Source organism: Gigantopelta aegis, chromosome 3 (assembly GCF_016097555.1).
Source record: "Gigantopelta aegis isolate Gae_Host chromosome 3, Gae_host_genome, whole genome shotgun sequence".
NCBI lineage: Eukaryota > Metazoa > Mollusca > Gastropoda > Neomphalida > Peltospiridae > Gigantopelta > Gigantopelta aegis.
Genome location: NC_054701.1, coordinates 88,130,555 through 88,147,183, shown reverse-complemented (window position 1 = coordinate 88,147,183; position 16,629 = coordinate 88,130,555). Strand labels below are relative to the sequence as shown.

The 16,629-nt window shown below is 33.2% G+C and overlaps 1 protein-coding gene across 1 annotated transcript in view; it reads left to right on the top strand.

Annotated features, from left to right (window-relative positions):
• Nucleotides 1–1,109: 1,109 nt before the first annotated feature.
• The window catches only part of LOC121369270 (mRNA-decapping enzyme 1B-like), a 129,155-nt gene continuing 113,635 nt past the window's right edge, over nucleotides 1,110–16,629 (top strand). The window contains exons 1-2 of the mRNA XM_041494233.1: nucleotides 1,110–1,228; nucleotides 8,290–8,330. Coding sequence (XP_041350167.1) covers nucleotides 1,124–1,228; nucleotides 8,290–8,330 — 146 coding nt within the window. The 5' untranslated portion in view covers nucleotides 1,110–1,123. The remainder of the gene's footprint in view (nucleotides 1,229–8,289; nucleotides 8,331–16,629) is intronic.

Here is a 16,629-nt window from a genome sequence, read left to right as displayed (position 1 = left end):
TCACTGTAATTTGTAAACGTTACATTCATAATAATTTAAATAGAATATTTAAATATTTTGGTAAAAAATAACTCCTTGTAAATTCTTCAGCTTTATATCATGCTTGTTGCATTATATACAACTCATGTGATACTGTATGACTACAGACGCCACTTATTGAAATATACCTGTAAATAAATTATAATTTAACAAAAACATGAAATACCCTCTATTTTAACATTTTTATATATAATTAAATAAAGAAACAAACATAAATATAGAACAGATGGCAATCAAGCTAATAATAAACATTCAATGTATATCTGTTAGCAATTTAATTCCCAAACACTAATGTTGTGTCTCCATGTGCACCGATAAACATCTGATTTTGACCACTGTCAATATCAAAAAATGCCAGCCATGTTTCATCATTCATGTTGTTATTGTTAACATGGATTGCCGTCTGCTACGGCAGTTTCGCTGTACCGCGTTATCAAAGCCATATTTCACCATCAATACGAACAAAACGCACAATTAACAAATAAAGTACCTGGTGCCGTCGAGGCCATTGTGAGGAAACACGGATTTCTTGTGTTCCAAACAAATATATCCACTACCTCACGGTTTCGTCCATTTTTTCTTGTAAACCTAGGAATATAGCATTTTCATCCGGGCACTTGGCATTGGTGCCATTCTTTGGTTTTTCACTATTTTGCATTTACACGACATAAACTAATGTAACAATTTACATTCGGTCAGAAAACATTATTAACGAATAAAACAAATCAATAATTTCAAAAATTTCATTAATATAAGTCAAAATATATTTTTTCTTCATCTGCAAGAACCATTGTTTAAATATAGAATTAAAAATAATTATCGACATTAAATACTAAATTTATTAAATTCTGCTAAACAATTATTATTTAACTATAACATTTTAGCATTATTATAATTTTCAATAAAACTTTATTAAACGGGTTTTTAATCAATGAAATAAAGCTTTTGAAACACTTCCGTATCTGTAATCACCGCGCACCTGCAAACATCAAACCGTTTTTTAGTTTTGTTACGCTACGTATTAATGCGTTTAGCATCGAGAGCCAGTCTATAGTTAAAGAAAACTCGAATGGCGGAAAGTAGAATGAATCTGGCTGCTCTGCAGCAAAGAGATCCATATATCACTGACATTGTTGAAACTGCTTCACAAGTAGCCTTATATTCTTTTAGCTCCAAGGTTAACGAATGGGTAAGTATGCATGGCATTGCTAAAGTCACGCGTTATTTCGCAAACGACGCATTTATTTAATTGTAAACACTCGTGTTTCAAATCATCGCAAATGAACGGTTTTCAATACAGCTACAGCGCGAGCACAAGACACTGATTAGTTATGTTCTTCTTTCACCCAGACTCGAGGTTTCTTGTTACCACTCAGTATGGCATACAGTGGTTAACATTCCCTTTTGTTTAATTATGATTATTTTTACTTTTACTTTCACTTTATGATTTATCATAGACGTTTGTCCCCATATTGCATGGTTTTTTGGTGTGTTTTTTTAGAACCACATTATTATGTATAGCGAGTGCTAGCAAGCTCTTTGTATTCAGGTGTAAAGAAGGCAAATATGCTGCACAAACTTAGTTCCTATATGATCAGTCACACTTAACATGTTGTTTTGTACCATGGTCATTTCGTACCATTGTAAAAAGCAGTGTATTTTTTTTGACTGGCCAATCGGGCCACTCACAGCAACACTTTAACCCGCCCGTACAACTTTTGAATGGCCCGCGACCGAATTTCGTTAAAAACACAACTTATTTAAGTTGCACAATAAAAATATGTTATCATATCATACAAACAATAATAACAACACAAAAGAAGGAAATAGAACTTGTTTTAGTTTTATTACAAACTGTTGTAATTAAATTATAATTATTATGTTGTTACGGGACCCACACAATCAAACATCTTGAATGTTTTACCAAGGCTCGGTCTTGGATTGAATACAGTGCTTTCATGGCCATAAGACGAGGAACTAAAAAAATACTAAGCTGACAGCAATCTATGTTGACATCGTTTGCAATGACAATTGGGTGTTTGGTATAGTAGACTTATTATATTTTGTAACAAACGAAAATGTTCCAATACAATGTAACTTCGGAAAACCTCATATTCGTAAACAAAATCTTTCAGCGAAACATAGCATAGCGGAATGTGACGAGTTGTTCTGATTGTAACTTAATGGAAAGTAAAGACGGACACGGCCGAGGTGTTCCGATTGAACCTACGAACACTTTTACATGGTCAGGGTTTTTCGAATACATAATCAAAACCGGCCAAGGCATTCCGAATGGTTTTAGACTGTTGGATAGACTGGGGAAGTGGTCGCTATTATGTCCTACATGGGTTTGTTTGTGCAGATACTAATAGGAAACCAGTTGAAAACAATAAATAAAAAATAACTTTCTGATCTCTTACAAACATTATTTGCATTTTGATACATAATACAATATGCAAAAAATTTCGGTTGCCAGGCGGGTGATACGGTTTTGACTTGCCCGATGCTATTTTGACTCGCCATGGGTGATCGGGCGACCATAATGTGCACACCCTGAAAAAGTGATTTCGTACCATACAAAAAACTAGACATTGTTAATTGAATATAAAAGAGAGCATGATATATAGAGAGAGGATTTGTCACAAGTGTTTTTTAATATGGAGAACATCGACCAAGTGTATGTTAATCGGTATTTGTCAAGGCTCTGCCGAGACAAATACTGATAAACGAAACATAGTTGATATTTTACATATTAGAAACATGAGTAGCAAATTCTAATTATCCTGTAACACTTCCAAAATAACAAACGTAATATTTAAAAGAAAATGCTAGGTGTGACACAGCCCACCAGTGCCAATTTGGAGCCTGTCTACAGCAATTTTTAAAAAGAGACTTTCACAGCATGACTGAAACAGGGCTTCTAGCATTTTTATAAAATCCACTAGCCATGGGATCAGTGATTAAAAAAAGATACTAGCCATGATTAGAAATTAACTATCCCTACTTTAAGTTAATACAGTTTTACTGAAATTAGTTTTTACATCACCTAAAGAGGGAGATAGAGGTTAAAAATACTAACACTGGGGACAGGATATTCATATTTACAAAATAGACTTAACATATTGACAAAAACAAATTCACTAGCCGTCAGGCATGGCAATAGTAGTTATTTACTAGACCAAACTTGAGTGTGGTGCTACCATAATCTAGAAGCTCTGACTGAAAGATTATTTTGCTGTATATATATATGAAGTCTATTTTTGCAAAATTTCAAGAACAGCAACAATAATTTTTCTTCTACAGGTAATGCTAAGACCAATACCAGGTTCCCCTCTAACAAATATTTCTGTTATTTCCAACATTTTTGCACCCCAAGACACCACCTCTAGGGTGTTAACGCAATTATCAGTTACTTTTTGTAATGTGCTCGATTGTGACATACATATAGTTTGGCCACAGCTTTGATTCTGAATTTAATTTGTATACATGTATAATATTCAGAACTGGCAGATACATGTAATGTACATAATATGTATCCACTTTGTTGTCATTGAGAAGCTTGACTGATGACAGTACTGTTTATACAGGGTATCTCAAAGACATCAATTGCAATCAATGCCATCATTAACTAATAAGACATAAAATGGTGTGAATTATGGGATAACTTTGTTGTATTTGACCATTTGCGGACATTAATGCTGATTTTACAGTCTCAAATTGAATTTTTGCTGGCAGAGCATAGACGGTAAAACAAAAAATATTTGCAGTTGTAAGACCAGTATTAATGTCCACAAATGGTAAATACAACATGGTTATCCCCATTCTAATTCAATAAATGCATTTTCTTTTTCAAAATCGTTTAAATAATAATTTTACGGAATGTACGCAGAATTAACAGAAACCTGGTCACTACTATCATGTGTCAAGTCATCCACGTTATAAAATAATTATAGAGCAAGCAGATTTAAAATATGTTTTTATGTGTAATATTGTTTTTGTATTTTATTGTTTTATTAATGACAATACCAACTATTATTACCGATTTCACTTAATTCGAATATTCCTCATGACAGGGCTTTATTTAGCATAATGTAGCATCCACCGTAGTGATATAACTTCATTTAGCATAATGTAGCATCCACCATAGTGATTTAACAACAGGTCAGGCCTTTTTATTGTACCAAAGTCAAGGCGATAAACAATATACCCAAAATACTTATATGCCCCAAATAATTAAGAAACACATGTTAACCTCAAAATGATTAATCTCATATCCAATAATGTTATGTTGTAACTGGATAAAAACAACTTGAAATGTATTTCTCGATATCACACCTCTTCAGCAACTGTTAATAAAAATTTTGCTGTAAAAAGACCTAGTTAGACTCGGAACAGACCATGAAACCCGTTGTGCCCAAATTAGTGAGATCTAAAGCAGAACTAGCTCTGGGTGAGCAGAAACAATTAGCAAAATTATCTTGAAAAATGCAAAAAAAAATCAGAGTTATTTTCTAATAAAGTGTCTGCCATTTTCTAAAGGTGCAAACAAGTCATTTGTCATCACACAAAATGGACGAAGCACAAGTAGTATTTCACAGAATATGTTGTTTTGTTTGCAATTCAGACAGCTTTAAATTAAAGGTAGGGTCAACTCAAACAAGAGCCTTATGTGTTGGAAAGATGCATACCCGGACCACCAACACATACTGACACTTTAGCAAATGAAAAACGCATAATTTTAGTTAATAAAACCCCATCATTATTCCTGCTAATGGGGGCAGTCATTTTGTTTAGTTTTTGTGACGTCCGGTGGGATAGCTTGGGGCGAAGTGACGTCAGCTCCTGACCATCTCCTGTATGTACAGTGTAAACAAAAGCAGTAATTTTCAACAAGGCGCTTCTCTTTGATCAACCTGACTTGTAAAACAGCATAAATGACGTAATAATATAATAAACTATTTAACTAAATATATTTCAAGTTGCATTAACGGAACAAAATGGGGTTATAGTATTTTTCTCTGTTAAATAATCCAAAGGAAAAATGTACACTATTAGGCCTATTGATATGCTACGTTGGAGCAAAAACGACAACCCACGATACCCAAGTGATAATTTTCTTTTCTTTGGGACTACGTAAATTGGTCAGTTCTGTGGTTTTAGATGGAAAAGTCTACTTAATCAATAGTTTTACAGAACTATTTACAGTAATAAACCATGTCCATTACAATTTTAGGGGCGATGGGTAATATTCCACAATACTGGTATGTATTTTTGTGTCTAGACAAGAGTCATTTAATTGGCTCGTCTGGTTACCAATCAAATACACACACCTGCCAATCAGGAATCACAGGTAGAAATAACTAACAACATAGACCAATTAACTAAGAAAACACTCCGTGTATCATTTCAGTATGTAGGTTAATGCATGGGCAAAACATTGTTAATTGTTTCGACTTGTTGTGTAGCCACTTTGACAATGGTATTTTATTTTGTATTGAAAAATAATATATATAGTGCTGGATATACTTATTGCTGGCTTACTGGGATGTGTATTATTACAGAACATTGCAATGTATGACTATTTATCATCCCGCAAAAACCAGGTAGATTGTGTTTCTCTAGTTCTAAGGCTCATTCCTGAGGTTACGCGTTAAGTATTACGTAACCACCAGCTCGCCAGAGGGCATACTCACTGAGATGGTACAAAATGGCTGCATCTGTTATATATAACAGCCATCACATTTAACCGTTTTATTAATTAACTATACTATTATATGTGTTGATATTAAGCAATAATGTGCATTATATATCGCTGAATATGCATACCAGGCCAAATGTCTTAATTGTCCTCTCCTTTAAGCCTAGATCACATAATACAATACAACACAACTCAACTGTCGAGTTCAGATGCATCGTGTAGTTATGTATATAATATTGAAAAACGAGTCGTCTTTGGTTGGTTTTTAGTTCCCCATAGCGAATTTATATGGTATCAATATGGTAGTATTTTAAATGGCTCTAAATTAGGATTGCAAGTAATCAGTCCCCTCATTGTTTTTTTTTAAGGTCTGCAGTCAGCATTCTGCAGTTCACCTGATGCGGCACCGGTAAAGGGTGACTAACTAGTGTTTTCCCTAGCTTGTTTTAGCATGGTGCAGCACCATGCTTCAGTAGTCTAGCACCATCTTGCCTCAACCAACGCCATGCTGCCCTGAGATTAAACAAGCCTTTTTCAGTAATTAATTCTAAAATTGCCTTTATAAAACACCCAAAAAGGTATTATTAATTAATAAAATATGCCTTTTATATCTTTTGCCATTCATTTATTAAAGCAAGCACATAAATTACATTAATGTTTATTTTAATTAAAAAAAAATTGTAGTTTTAATGAAAAACAAGTGTCCTGAAAATGGTGAAAATGCCCCAAAAGTGTTTGGTCTACCATGCCTTGCCTAATGTCTAGGGAAATCACTAGTAACACCCCTCCCCCCCATCCTCCACCTAGTCATTTACACTAGAACACATATTAATTGCAATGCAGCCATTTCTAATAAGATATACTGTTTAACAATAATGGTATCCACAGTTAAAAGTAAGAAAAGAAAATGAAATAAAGATAGTTGAAATAACCACATATCTATAGAAGTCTCCACATATTGTACTATCATGGAGCTATCGTTTATGCTTTGTAGAATCGTAATCAGACCCCTAAAAAATTGAAAATCTGCATTACATGTAAATAGTGCTCGATTTTATGCATGAACAAAAAATAAGTTATGCAAAATTAGATTTGTATGAGCAACGCACGAATGAAACGACCGTTCTCGCAGTTTTCTGAGGCTTGATTGTACTCAACAAATATCACATATCTCACCATATTTACAGACCATTCACAATTGTCAACATTGTTTACGAGTGTCCAAATCATATTTGTTTCAGGACTCACACTGTCAGTAGCCCAGGGCTTCTAGATTATGGCTAGTGATTTTCAGTGTTGGGCTAGTAAATAGCTACAATCACCATGCCCGACGGCTACTGGAAAAAAAAGTTGTCAAATGTTATATTTAAGTCTATTTTATAAATATGAATACCCCCCCTCCCCCTCCCAATCTAATTATTAACAGTAGTAAAATTGTATTTACTTAAAAGTAGGGCTAGCAAATTTTTAATCATGGCAAGTAAAAAAAAAAAAAATCGCTGATCCCAGGGCTAGTGAGTTTTTATTAAAATTCTAGAAGCCCTGCAGTAGCCATTGGTTAATTAAATAATAAAACTGGCTTATAAAATGTTTAAGTGGCTGAAATATAAACTAAGCCAATTTTTTATCTTCATGTGTGCAGTCCTTGAAATTCAGACAATTTTGCGATGACAGTCAAGTGCCTTTATAAACTGATTTTACCATGTCATTGCAACAGCAGTTAAAAAGGGGTGTAACCTGTAAACAGATGTATATGTTTTATCCACTAAGTGGATATGTTGTTAAACTCAAAGGGTAGGCCTAGCAGACAATGTGAATTGCATTTGCTAAACTGAACAGAGGTATAACATAAAACCTTTGAGAAATAAATGTACATAATCTATCCAGACACACAGGTATCATTGTGTTAAGTGGGATAGGTACACACATTTTCTCAATAATGTCGCAATATGTAACGAATGTGTGGGTGGGGTCAGTTTTTAAATCGCCTTTTACATGGCTGGAATGCAATGGTTCTAGTGTATACAATGTAACTACAGGTAGTGTGGCCATCAAATGGAATCATGAAGTGCAAATTATACTGAAAGAATGAGTCTACATGGGTCTGGTTAATAATATAACATTTAAGAACAGAATTAATAAAACTGTTAATAGTAAGAAGTATATCAGTCTGGGAACCTCTCATAAAACATTTGCCTACAGCCACAAGAAACAGGATAATACATAGTAGTTACCATTTACAATAAAATGAATCTTTTTACATACATACATACATCATCATAAGGATTCTTGTTTTGAAAACTTTGTGAACATAAAGAAATAGCACAATGACTGTTCAAAATAGACATTAAGATGTCGAAAGAACAGTTGTTTATAAGTTGAATTCAGTTGAATAATATTTTGTTGATCATTACTGACCAGTGTAAACCAAGAAGTCTAATTATGCTGACCAAGAATGTACAAGATGAAAAATATTTGTTAATTTCAATAATTGTTTTTGTTAACAATATCTTTAACAGAATACATGATTGTTGATTTGTTTGTTTTTGCAGGAAAAAACATCCATAGAAGGATCTTTGTTTGTCTACAAGAGGTAAGCCTACGTCTTCCTCATTTTAATTTTCCATTTAAGAGACCCTTAAGTATATTTTATGTCTTGATTTTATATACTGTAGATCCTGAAATTAATGCAGTCATAATATTAATGCAAAAAATGCGATTTCGTGTTATTCGCATCAATAATATGACACATTTATTTCTATGTTTTGTCTATGTGTCCTACGTCATTAAAACAAAACAGACAAAGATTAAAATTCTAATAAAACAACCATGGCAAAAGACAATACGATTCAACACGTAAATGGTTTTTAGCACACTAATCCTGAAGTCAACCCTTTGTTTTTACTGTTGAAATTCGCTGAAACTTTGTTGGCATACCACTAGGTGAATTGTTTTTTCATTATGACTTAAAAATCGCCTTTAACAAATAGGTCTGCAACTCTGATTTAACCGAAAAGTACACAGATGTGAGTTGTTAGGAAAATAATATTTCAAAGGGAGGCCACTCGCATTAATTTCATGTCACATTTTAGTCTGCCCATCGTCACTCACATTAATTTTGGGATGCATTAATTTCAGGATCTACAGTAAATATACTAGATGTAACACATACTATGCACAGGAAAGTTGGATGGGCTGTGGTGGTCTTACACTGGTCTCTCCCCCCACCCCCCCACCCCCCTCCAAAAATAAAAATACAATTGCTGTGCAAACAAGCAACCTCTCATTAGCTGAGGCTATGTACTTGGCCACCATGTATATATATTAATAGATTCTATCACTGGTGTGATACAGCAATTTAAACCCAAGGGACAACATTTTCTTCTTTTTTTTGAGGGCTGAGTACCTATGTTGAGTACTACTCGTTTGTTAAGTGTTTCATGAATAAACTAGATTGTTATATAATCAGGCTTTATGTTAGCATAATATATGCACTTGTAGACATGGAATTTGTCAATGTGTATTATGAATGGGGCTCTATTAAAGTTGCCTCCTGCCAAAAATATTATTGTTTTGTTTTGTCCTATTCAAGTGGCTATTTATATTCAAGCTGTAGTTCAGGGTATATTTTTTATTATTTATCCAATTAGAGTAGATTATCAACATTATTTTTCTTCTGTTCGGACATCATTCTTTGTTATCATATGGCTATACTAACTGTCTATGCACATGTAGCACATGAAAAGAAGTATTACTTTTTATTTTAAAACCAAAACTTTTAAGTATTTTCCTGTCTTTGAGAGATCACCTTATTTTCTTGATAATCATCTAAAATATTACACATAGACTTGTGCCATCACTATTAAGCAGAGCAGCCAGCCGTCTGGTATGAATTATCAGTCTGGGTGGTCTGTGCTAAACATATCACCATTACAGCAAAATTTAAAACTGATCAGGTTCTCCATTGTAATCAATCTTGTCATAATTTAAAAAAAAAAAGGGTTCCTATTATCGAAGCTCTCCTAGCACTAGAAAATCATAAAACCATCGTAGGCTGTGACATCACCACAGCATATGTCATAGTTTACAATGGTTTTACGATTCTGTAGCGCTAAAATCACTACGAAAATATGGGCCCTGCTGTACACTAGTCTAGTGATTTATAACTTGGTGATGTCCATCAGAGGATTGCATTATTGCATCCATTTTATGGCCAAGTCAAGTCTTTGTGTAAATATTCCCTGAACTCTTTTATCTTGTATGTGCACACATGCATGTTGTAGCCTGGTTCCCATAAAATATGTAATGGATGCAGATCATAACGGTCGCTCTGTGACAGATCTACAGAGTGGGACAGGTTTCAAATTCTCCTGTCTGAAATAGACTGATGCAGGCCATCAGTGACATGTTCCAATAAAAAATAAATCTATTTTCAGCCCTCACAATTCTGATTATCTTGTGAAAGCAATTTAGGACAGATAAAAGTAAGGAGAGTGCCTAGTAAGTTGGTGAACTTGTGTCCAATCCTTTTGTTGTATATGCAATAAAATATGTTTTCAATCAGTGAAACAAAGTAAATGTAAAAGCCCTGAAGTTTTGTAGGTTGCATGTTACAGGTTTTATGGGAACCAGGCATCACAGTTTTGTCTCCCAGGTGAATCGAGGTTGGACTGTGTTCGAGACCGTTACCAATTAATGATGTGTTTATTCCATGTGGAAAACATGAGCAACTACCTTATCATAGGTCAGATTACAAGATGCTTGGTGTGCTTAACAACTCATCTTATTATTCCTTCACACAGGCACTTAATTACATGCTCATGTATGGTGCGAATAATAACTACAGAATACTGCTGTACACCATTGTTACTTTAATCCAATTAAATCTCATGGGGGTGTTTTTTGTTTTTTAAATATATTTGTTATACAATGTTAATGATTTCAGCTTATTGTTTGCATGAAATGTTTTTTTATAAAGTAGACTGGATTAGATCTGAAATTCTGTAAGCTTACCGGTATCTTTATTTATGGTGGAGGGTAACGTTTTGAAGATTTTATGAAAAAGGTATCTTGTATTACAATAACTATCATAATATAATATTTACAATGGTGTAAAATATATAGATAGGCAAACAGAATTACTTGTTATTCAGAAACAGGTAACAAATTATTCTTTGTTTATTAAATTTCTCTGTGTACTATTCACAAATAATCAGCAATGAAAAAAAGTCTACCATACAGTTATTTATTACTGTAATAATTTAACAAGTCAAACATTTAAGGATTGTCTGTAATTTCTTTTAAGTTCATGAACAAAAATAAAAGCACAGCCAAATTTCCATGCTTTTTGTAATCATTTAAAAAAAATCATACCCAGATAAACATAAAATAAAGAAAATATAATTAATATAATTAAATTTGAAAGATACATATTAAAACCCCCACAAAGAAGATCATATTTTACTTTGAATACTGTTGTGGTTCTGAAACAATACTGCTCAATAATACAAAGTACGCAATATGAAGTAACATCATCTTACATGATTTTCTCTGAACGATAAAGTCCTATCATTTATACAGTGCACCACAACTGGTATATGAAAGGTCGTGGGATGTGCCATCCTGTCTGTGGGATGGTGCATATAAAAGATCCCTTGCTACTAATGGAAAAATGTAGCAGGTTTCCTCTCTAAGACTGCATGTCAAAATTACCAAATGTTTGATATCCACTAGCCGAGGATTAATAAATCAATGTGCTCTAGTGGTGTTGTTAAACAAAACAAACTTCTTGCTACAGCAGGGCCTTTAAACTGTAAGGAATATAATGGGAATATAATATTATATGACAACCCCTGCAATTGCCAATGGCAGTGGGCAATGCTGTGGAGATTGCCGTGGAGTTTTTAATTCCCCATGGCAAATTTTGGCCTTGAACCATATTTAGAGTTTATTTTTCAATGATAATGGGGGGTTTTTTTTTGGGGGGGGGGGGGTTTATGCCGTGGACATTTTCTTAATTGCAGGGGTTGTATGATTGTCTGTGCTATAAAAAATGTATGGGTTTATGCCGTGGACATTTTCTTAATTGCAGGGGTTGTATGATTGTCTGTGCTATAAAAAAAATTATGAAAGGTTTCAGTCAGGGAATTATTTTTAAACAAAGTGTTCATTCAACAATATACATGAATTTATTTAATATTCATAAACTAATTAATTAACAAACATAAAAAAAAGTATGGCTTGTCATTGATATATTCACTGGGGAAAGTTACTACATAAATGTCACTGAATTGCCATAGTGATGAATGAATTAAAGAATTAATTAATGTTTAACGACATACAGGTACAAAAATACACATCAGCTATTATGTGTCAAACAAAGGTAAGTGTCTGGATACGATTCGCTGCTGTGATGTTGCATGCATTATTTTATTACAATTAATTAAAATAAATTATATGTGGTTAGTGTAAGTTCATCAAGAAATCAGTTGGAGCACAGACAAATAGCCATTGACATTCTGTCCTAAGCAGACTGTCAAATTAGCCGAGGTGTATGTAGGCCCTATGGGGAAATATGCTTGAACCTAAATAAGATATACATTGTAACTTATAAGGATGGAATCACTTTTTCTGTTAACTTTATTGCCCCAGAGAAATTTGGTAGTCATGTATATGTCCTTGAGTCATTACCTCACCGTTAATACATATGTGCACATATCATTAAATATTGTATTCATTAATGAAATGAAAGTTAATATTAGTAGCCAACTTGGTGTCAGCTGGTTTCTTTCATGTACCGTATTTTTCGGCATATAAGCCGCTACTTTTTTACTGTGAATTGCAAGGTGCATTTTATTTATTTATGAATTTTATGTTAACCGCTGTGCATATAAACCAGAACTTTTTTTTTTCATTCTCATAATAATAATATAGCATACCAAATGACTGGGACTGAAGTACTACAATGGAATGGCTCTTTATTAATAGTCTAGTCAGGCTAAAAACAATACACCACTTGTGTATTGTTATACTTACAGTTTCAAAAATGGACTGGTCCGTGAACTTTCTTAGTTTGATTTCTGTAACATTTATTGTTAGTAGTGCATCAGATGTGTTTGTCAGATGTTCTAAAATGAAGTAACTTTCCTCATATTATACAAAGTAGTGTTGTTATACTTTGTAGTAAACACACCCAACTTGTATGTTCGATATTGCAGATAAAAAGCCAGTGGCAGCCTGAACAATGTCACGTGACACAATTACAATGTCATGGCCATTTATGGCCAATTGCAAAAGCCGGACCTTAACAAGGACATCAAAACAGTTTCTTGATATCTTTAACGCCACTGTTTCTAACCTGTTTGTAAAGTTTTTAATTAATATATTGAAAATTTAAGTTTAGTACGAAGTTTGCGAATTAAAATCACATAATCGGAGTACCTGTAATGTTTGTATTAAATGTCGACATTTCCAATCTAATTAGCCCGCTAATTTATACAGAGCATTGTTGTAATGTATTTCGTTATATTACATGTAATTATATATATATAATTCTCGTCAAATATATATATATATATTTTAAAGGCCGTTGTTTAAAAGTTATAAAATAATGTCGAAACTGTAAACGATCGATAGGACTGTGCTTAGTTTCGGTTCACTGCCACCCCAGCTTGACCCAACCTCATTTAAATATGTAATTTTTGCACACGGCACGCTAGTTAGATTACAGAGAACCGCATGTTTTGCAATCGAGGAAGTTGATCTACTAGTAATTTCACTTGTGCCTCTTTTTGGGAGGTTCACGCTTTGTAATCATACTGGGACAAATAAAATATTATCATGTTTGTTTGTTTTTCTTTGCAATTAATGCAAGATTACGAAATTAGCATTATCAAGTTCTTGTTCATATTTTCGTAAAAATAGCGGGGTTTGTCAACAGTGTTTTGTTTACGAAACTTTCCCATTAAGTGAAATGAAACTGAAAGCAACACGATCAACAATTATTTATTGTTTGAATTTAAGGGAGAATGGTTCTCTTTATTATTATTAAATAGAAACAATAATTAACTGTAATTAAGATTGTGGCTTTATTTTAAATGCAGCTTATTTAAAGTTGCGGTTTATGTATGAACAAAGGTTGGAACTTTGTCTAAAAACAAGGGGTGCGGTTTATACACCAGTGCATGTAATAAGCCGGAAAATACGGTAACTCATTAACTGGGATCTAGGGTCAGGAAATGAGAGGAATGTTTGTTTGTCTACTCCTTAACACACTTTAATTATGGCTATTTACTTCAGTTTTTATGATAACTTAAAGGGACATTCCTGAGTTTGCTGCATTGTAAGATGTTTCCGACTAATCAAATATTTCTACCATTAAACTTACATTATTAAATATATTTTCTTGTTTAGAATATCAGTGTCTGTATATTCAATGTGTTTCTGGTCATCTTAATATTTCTATGAAGCTGAAACTGGATTTTGTTTTTTTAGGAAATAAAATGAAATTTAACCCAATACAAATATTAGAACAATATACAGCCACTAATATTTTATGCAGAAAAATATATTTGATATGTAATTACAATCTTTAAAAAGTCTCTGTTAGTCGATAACATCTTAAAAATTGCAGCAAATTCAGGAATGTACCTTTAAATAAATAATAGATTTGTAGCATGATATATAGTCAATGACTTTGCAGTTACCAATTTATTTCCAAGGTAATTTTTTAAAAATGAGATATTTTTTTTATACCTATTGAAAAAGATATTTATAAACTGGAACCCTACCCCCTTTCAAAATGAAAATTACAGACTAGATGTGACTGCAAGTAAGTATTTGTTTCAATGCTGTAAGATACAATTAACAGCTGTCGAATCTTGTACACTTTTAAACCAATACTGATCTTGTTTCCAGTACATTCACTGAGTCATGAAATATCGGTGTAAATTTCCTCAGATTTGAGTTGTGGTGGGGTTTTTTGTTGTTGTTTCCATCAACAGCTGTGTATCTTGAACACTGTCGGTTGTTTGGTTGTTGTCTTGTGTACACGTGTGTTGAATGAATTGCTTGAATGTCTACGGCATTGTGGGAGAATTGGTTCAAAGGCAAAATTGATTACTAAAATAACTAAGGAACTTATGGTGTGTGTTTGTATGTGAAGGAAACAGGTGTTAATGTAAAGCCCTTGCTTTGAAGTTTGAATTTGTTACTGTAAGAGTTGGCTCCTAAAGTTACATGTACTTCCTGTGGTAGATGTACATGCAAGCTCATCAATGGAATAACTACATGTATATTAATCCATTAAAAAAAGCAAATTTGATAAATAGTTTAACTGTAAATCAAATTTAGGTCAGGTCATAGGGTTTAATGTGTACATTCAGAATAAGCTGTTGTAGCGCATGCCTGTCATGGACGCAAGTTCTTGCATGAGCAAGCTGTTGCTTCCAAGACAGGAAAATGAAATCAAATGTGAAAATAACTGTATTATAGACACCAAATAGCAGTGTTTGACAAATGTTTGAGAAAGTCACTAGCCTTTACAGAATCTTTTGCTAGTATCCTATGTATTATGTAATACAGGAGAATATTTCCACTAGCCCAAATGTAAAATTCACTAACCAGGACTGACAGCTAGTGGATTTACCGAACCCTGCAAATAGCCATAGTTTACAATGTGCTGAGGTGATGTCATCAAACAGATGTTCCTCTTCTTTTTGTTTATCTGTGTTAGGACAATTCATTTTACTGACTCTTTCAGCACATGAAGTACAGTCATATGCAGACCTGTCAACCCTCCCGGATTCCGCGGGAGTCTCCCGGTATTTGATCAAATCTCCTTTCCCCTGTGCGGGAGACAGTTTCTCCTTTTAAATTACATTTTTGTAAGTATAAAAAAAAATCGATCCTCTTTTGTCAAAATAACAGAAGGGAAGTAACTCTGCCTTTTTTTCTCATTCGGCAAATGTCGACTACTTTCGGCTTCTGAGAATGTAACAGGCCGAATTGTCCCGACTGTTTAACCTTTGCCGAAGTGAAAATTGTGGGATAGCCTATTTATATTGTTAAAAAAGCACATGGAGTTTATAAAATGACATGTAATTATAATGTTTGTTGTCATCGTAATGGCTACAATGCGTGTTGCCGCTAATTCAACAGGCTGTGTATTGACATTCAGTGTTGCCATATAAAAAAAAAAAAACTATCCAATTTAGTTCTAATAACACCTCTGAATTGTAAAATGTCTTCCCACTGGATTACATAATGCAACTATGACGAATCTGAACTGCCAGACTCCGAGTTGACAGCGATACACACGATGCATGTTAAAATCACATGTCACAGCAAGACAACGAAAAGACCAATTAGCTGTATAAACATACTTGTGTCAGTTAATTTTGTATGTTTGTGCAGTAAAATGTTGGTTATAAGGGTACACTTCAAGAAATTATTTTTGTACAATTAAAAAATGTTGTGTTTGACATTGACATAAAGTTACTCACGGAAATGGGTATAATTCCGGTATATTTTACACGATGTCCGTAATGAGGTTTTACTTATGATTAATGAAAATACAATGTTTATTGCATCATTATAATGATTTTAAATAAGTACCACGCCACCGTTCCTCATTATAGTAAAAACTGAATATTAATTTATAAGATTTATATAAATTTGTCTTTGGTACTTAGGTACACTAACCACAAATGATAATGTAACGCAACCTGTAAGGCTGTAAGTGTAATACCGTAAATGTACTAATTAAATTTTGTATTTCTTGTTCATGTTCTTAAAATTTTTGGATAATTTTTTTTTTTTTTTTTTAAATATGTATTAAATCATAATAATATTTAAACTTTAAAAAAAAAACAAAAAAAAAAAAAACAATTAAT